The 5,753-nt window shown below is 52.5% G+C and overlaps 1 protein-coding gene across 1 annotated transcript; it reads right to left on the reverse strand.

Annotated features, from left to right (window-relative positions):
* Nucleotides 1–4: 4 nt before the first annotated feature.
* Nucleotides 5–5,483, reverse strand: LOC112623032 (uncharacterized protein C6orf136-like). Its single transcript, XM_025383191.1, is given in 7 exon segments — nucleotides 5–309; nucleotides 394–463; nucleotides 1,618–1,818; nucleotides 2,006–2,094; nucleotides 3,010–3,411; nucleotides 4,709–5,248; nucleotides 5,251–5,483. Coding segments are annotated over 7 exon segments (1,491 nt in total). The 5' UTR covers nucleotides 5,326–5,483; the 3' UTR covers nucleotides 5–195.
* Between the last annotated feature and the right edge of the window lie 270 nt (nucleotides 5,484–5,753).

Genomic DNA, 5,753 nt, shown 5'->3' on the forward strand with positions numbered 1-5,753 from the left:
GAAATTCTATCTCATATAGTCAGTTAAACTTTATTATTTACAAGTTAAATTACAGAGCAGCTTTACACAGCATGAGATGGAAAGGAAGGCAGGAGAGAAAAGAGAGGAAGCTGGCTCCTGAGATTCTTGGCTGCCTCCACCTCCTTCTCTTGGGCTTAGCAGTCTTCAGTGCTGCCCCCACTCAAAGGTCAAGGATCAGGGCTTGGAACACAGGTTTAAGTCAGGTTCTGGCTCTGACAGCCCCAGGGCCACCAGGGCTCCCACTAGCAGCTTCTTCACAGGCGTTGGAGGTGAGTGTGAAGGCATCAACTGCAAGGAGAAAGGTTAATGCCAGTTGCGGGAGGCACACAGATGTTCTACCCTTCACCCTACCCAGCCCTACCTAGGACTCACTTTATCTAGACGATGGCGACAAATGAGGCCACTGGAATTCAGGTAGAAAGTGGAGTAGGCATCATAGGTCCTGGGGAATACAGGGAGGCTTACTGAGGGAGAAGGTGACTGGTCCCAAAGCTGAATTCAAGCATTTGTTTAAACGTGTAGTCTCTAAATTCTGCTACATATTAGATCACCTGGGCAACTTACAAACATCTCAGTGCTTAGGTTGTCCCGTCTCAATTAAATCAGTGTTTGGCATCAATATTTTTTAACGATCCTTGGGCATTTCTACCATGCAGCAGTTTGGGAACTGCTGTTAAAAACTTATATCCAATGTTTGTGGCTGAGCCTAACATTTTATTGCGATTCTACTCCCAGGCAGAAATTTACCAGGTTGTAAGGCTCAACATAAGAGACAGGACTTTTCATTTGTTCAGTACTTTTTTTTTTTTTTTTTGGTGAGACGGTTTCACTCTCACCCAGGCTGGAGTGCAGTAATGTGATCACGGCTCACTGCAACTTCCGCCTCCCGGGTTCAAGTAATTCTCCCATCTCAGCCTCCCAAGTACCTGGAACTACAGGTGCACACCACACACCTGGCTAATTTTTGTATTTTTTGGGTTTTACCATGTTGGCCAGGCAGTTCTCCAACTCCTTACCTCAAGTGATCCGCCTGCCTCGGCCTCCCAAAGTGCTAGCTAGCATTACAGGCGTGAGCCACCACACCCAGCCTGTTCAGTAAGTATTTGAGTACCTACCATATCCTAGGTACTGTATAGGAAGAAACTGAAGCTCAGATGTTTTTCTAATATACTGAGCCTCTGTTATTTTTTTTTTTTAACATTAACATAAACTAAACAAGATCCCTGTCCTTATACAGTCAAGTCAGGATAGGTCAAGGGTTGTCTGGGAGACTAGATCATCTGTAATCTCAGCACTTTGGGAGGCTAAGGCAGGCAGATCACCTGAGGTCAGGAGTTCGAGACCAGCCAGCCAACATGGTGATACCCCGTATCTACTAAAAATACAAAAATTAGCCAGGTGTGGTGGTGCGCCAGTAATCCTAGCTACCCAGGAGCCTAAGGCCGGAGAATCGCCGGAACCCGGGAGGTAGAGGCTGCAGTGAGCTGAGATCACGCCACTGCACTCCATCCTGGGTGACAGAGTGAGACTCCATTTCAAAAGACAAAAAAAGAGGGAACTGATTATAGTTTGGGTCCTTTCTCATTTCTCTCTTACCGGTAAAGCTCGTCTTTGTCACGCTTGTAGAACCGCAGAAAGAGCAAGTGGACAGGCAGCCCTACGAGCCGCCACCGTGCTTGCAGGGTCCAATTCTCAGGGTGGCGGGTCAGTTGTAGAACCTCCAAACGAAGCTGTGTAAAGTAATTCCAGGCCAGGAAACGGCAGAGGGTCAGTGAAAGAATGTACCATATCCGGCCCCTGTGAAGAAGGGATGGGAAATAAATCTCATGATGGCAGAATTAGAAAAACAAACTGGCTTCTGTCTAAGAAATGGGGAAGAGCCGTGAGAAGCAATCTAGGAACTTCTCTGGGAAGTGGAAAAGGTCTTGTGTATAGCTTTGGGTGCTTTTCCTCCCCAAGGCCCTACCTGTGCCCCAATTCTCACTTGGTACGTATGTTGAGGATCTCATTGATGAATTCCACATCCAAGGAATACAGACTGTAGTCGTGGGACTGAAGGAAGAGCTTGGGAAGCTAGGTGGAAGAAGATGGCATCAACCCAGTGGGAAAGAAAAGATAATCCTATTTTTCAGTTTTCTATTTTTTCTTTTTTTTTTTTGAGATGGAGTGTAGCTCTGTCACCCAGGCTGGAGTGCAGTGGTGTGATCTTGGCTCACTGCAACCTCTGCCTCCCAGGTTTAAGCGATTCTCCTCCCTTAGCCTCCCAAGTAGCTGGGATTACAGGCACCTGCCGTGCCCAGCTGCTAATTTTTGTATTTTCAGTAGAGATGGGGTTTCACTGTGTTGGCCAGGCTGGTCTTGAACTCCTGACCTCGTGATCTGCCTGCCTCGGCCTCCCAAAGTGCTAGGATTATAAGTGTGAGCCACTGTGCCAGGCCCAGTTTTCTATTTTTAAGGCCTCCTTACTCCTGTCTTGGAGTGAAAGATCTCATCCCATGATTAACCTCCCTTAACCCAAAATGAGGAACATTTTCTTTTTCTTTTTTTTCTTTTTTTTTTTGAGACAGAGTCTCACTCTGTTGCCCAGACTGGAGTACAATGGTGCTATCTCAGCTCACTGCATCTCCTGGGTTCAAGTGATTCTCCTGCCTCAGCCTCCTGAGTAGTTGGGATTACACGTGTCTGCCACCATGCCTGGCTGATTTTTGTATTCTTAGTAGAGATGTGGTTTCACCATGTTGGCCAGGCTGGTCTTGAACTCCTGACCTCAGATGATCCACCTGCCTCAGCCTCCAAAAGTGCTGGGATTACAGCACTTCGAGTTACCGTGCCTGGCTGGAACATCATTTTCTCAGGAAAACGTTTATAATACATTTCTATGCCTGCCTCATGGTTCCAAAAAAGAATCCAGTTGACTAACCCCCTACCTCCAAGGATTACTGACATCCCTTCCCACTGTAGATGACGGCCACTTTTGCACTGACTTACCTCTTGTCTCAGTCTCTCATACATGACAGACAGATGTTCCTCCATACTAGGATCTCCTGACGGGGTGGCAGGGGAAGGGTGGGCAGTTCCAGGGACTTGGAAAGGTATCCAAGCCCCAGGATAGGGGCAGGGAGGTCCCTCAAAAAGGCTTCTAAGCCCGTCCAGGCAGCCGCTATGCAACTCAGGTCCTGGTCCCTCCTCCCCCTTTCCTGGAGGGAGAACCACCCATGCTGAGCTGAGGGCCTGGATCTGAGGGAGAGGTAGTGGGGGAACCTGGGGAGGACGCTGGGTGGGAAGGCGCGGGGGCAGGGGAGACCAGAGTAGAGGAGAAGATGGGGAAGTGGTTGTCGTGGAGTGGGGCCAAAGGGGTGGGAATGGTAGAGTCCCTGGATAAAGCTGGTCCTAAGGAGACAGAACAAAAGGGAAAAAGATAAGAATCCACTTGCCTAACACCCCTTCATCCCTTGGATGCTCAACAGGCTTCCAATACCTATTCCTCCTGACAGAATGGATGGAATTACTATAGGAAAAAAGGGATGGATTCATCTCCATCTCTACTGAAAACAGGAGGAAACCATTTTATTATTTTGAGATGGAGTCTCGCTCTGTCGCCAGGCTGGAGTGCAGTGGCGCGATCTCAGCTCACTGCAACCTCTGTCTCCCGGGTTCAAGTGATTCTCCTGCCTCAGCCTCCCGAGTAGCTGGGACTACAGGCAAGCGCCACCACCCCCAGCTAGTTTTTGTATTTTCAGTAGAGATGGGGTTTCACCATGTTGACCAGGATGGTTTTCATCTCTCGACCTCGTGATCCACCGCGACTGGCCAGAATTCCTTGATTCCAACACTGGACCGGGCGCGGTGGCTCACACCTGTAATCCCAGCACTTTGGGAGGCCGAGGCGGGCAGATCACGAGGTCTAGGAGTTCGAGACCAGCCTGGCCAATATGGTGACACCCCCGTCTCTATTAAAAACACAAAAAAATTAGCCGGGTGTGGTGGCTTGTGCCTGTAGTCCCAGCTACTCGGGAGGCTGAGGCAGAAGAATCGCTTGAACCCAGGAGGCGGAGGTTTCAGTGAGCCGAGATGGTGCCACTGCACTTCAGCCTGGTTGACAGAGCGAGACTCCGTTTCAAAAAAAAAAGATTCCAAAACGGGGGGCAGTTTCACCTCTCTTATCTCAAGAATCATGTAATACATACTTGATGAGCGAACGAATAACAGGTTTTATTGTACTGTGGATTAAATGCTGTGGCCTGTACGTCTCCATGATTAAGTGTGCGAGGCAAATGTACAGAGAAAAAAGAATATCCAGCTGAAGCTAGGAATCTGAATTCTAGTTCTATCATGTACTTTAGGCATTCTCATTCCCTATGCCTCCGCTTCCTACAAATGTCCTATAAACCAGGACAATAAAACCTCACTGAGTTATGAGGCCTATATGAAATAATGAATGTAAACAAAACGTAGCGACCTAGAAAGCAGTACATAAATGGAAGCTATTATCATTTTGGGCCCCTTTAACGACAGACACAACCTCAGGAGACAGTTAAAGGCTGGCCTTCATTCTCCTGGGTTTACCGACGTTGAAACTGCAACGGGAGGTCACCCAAAGTCAGGCCTCACCCGAGTCCCTCCGCGCCCAAGGAACCACCCAGGGGACCGTCTCACTCCAGGGAAGGCGGGCGGCCCGCTCGGGTACCTCGGTCCCCAACGGTGTCCCAGAGGCGCCGTCTCTGCTGGGGGCGTGGCCATCTTGCCAGCCCCGGCGCAGGGGCCCGAAGCGGGTGGACACTGGCCGGCCTTCCTGCCAGGACCGCTCTCCGAGTGCAAGACGCGCGGGCTGCTGAGGGCGCCCTGCGGGTCTGGTCTGGGCCGAGGAACTCCGGGACGGCGCCGCGGCCGGGCTGCGAATCTCTCCGCCCCTGCCCTTCAAATCACCTCTAGGCACAGGTAACCGCGGAGAGTCGGGCGCAACGCAGACGCGCCCCGCTGCCTGGCCTTGACCCCGCCTGTCCGCCCTCAAACCTGGGAGGACCGAAGTCCTTACGCGCCAGGCCCGGCAGCGCCTCCCGCCCGCTCCCGCGACCCCTAGCCCGTCCACGCGCTGCAGAGCACAGGTGGGAAGGGGCGGCGGGTGTCTCTGCGCCTGCGCGGAACCCAGCGCGCGCTCCGCCCCACGCACCGGCTCTGAGGAGGGTCTCTCCCCGCCCCCTCTCCTCCCTCCCGCTTCTGCTCCGCTCTCACCTGGGGTCGAGCCTGGTAGGCGCGGAGGCAAGGGCCGAGACGCCGGGCCGCACCCCGGCTGGGCTGGTACATGATCTTCCGGGAGTGGAGAGGGAGCCTCCTGAGTCCGACCTCCGGCCTCCTCACAGGGGTGAGCGCGCCCCGGAGCCGGCTTCGTGAAGGGGAAAGGAGGCCGGGGCGGGGGGGGGAGGGGGGAAGGGGCTGAGGGAGGGAAACGGAGATGTCGCGCGCTTGCGCACTGCGGGCTCGAGGGAAGCGGCTGAAGCGCTCTGTCGGCAGTAAGCGCGCCTGCGCCCGCGGGCTCGGAGGCTGCCTGAGAGCGCTTGCGCAAGTTAGCAGCTCCCCCCCCCCCCAACGCTGTATTCACAGCTGACGCCTTTGAACAAAACGCTGAGCAAAAACAGGGCTGAAGCCTGAACCGGGTGCAACGACAGTGAGGGGTGAGGTGGCTGAAATAATGAGTCAAGTTTTCCAAGCGCTCTTGTGATAAAAATAAATAC

Source organism: Theropithecus gelada, chromosome 4 (genome assembly GCF_003255815.1).
Source record: "Theropithecus gelada isolate Dixy chromosome 4, Tgel_1.0, whole genome shotgun sequence".
NCBI lineage: Eukaryota > Metazoa > Chordata > Mammalia > Primates > Cercopithecidae > Theropithecus > Theropithecus gelada.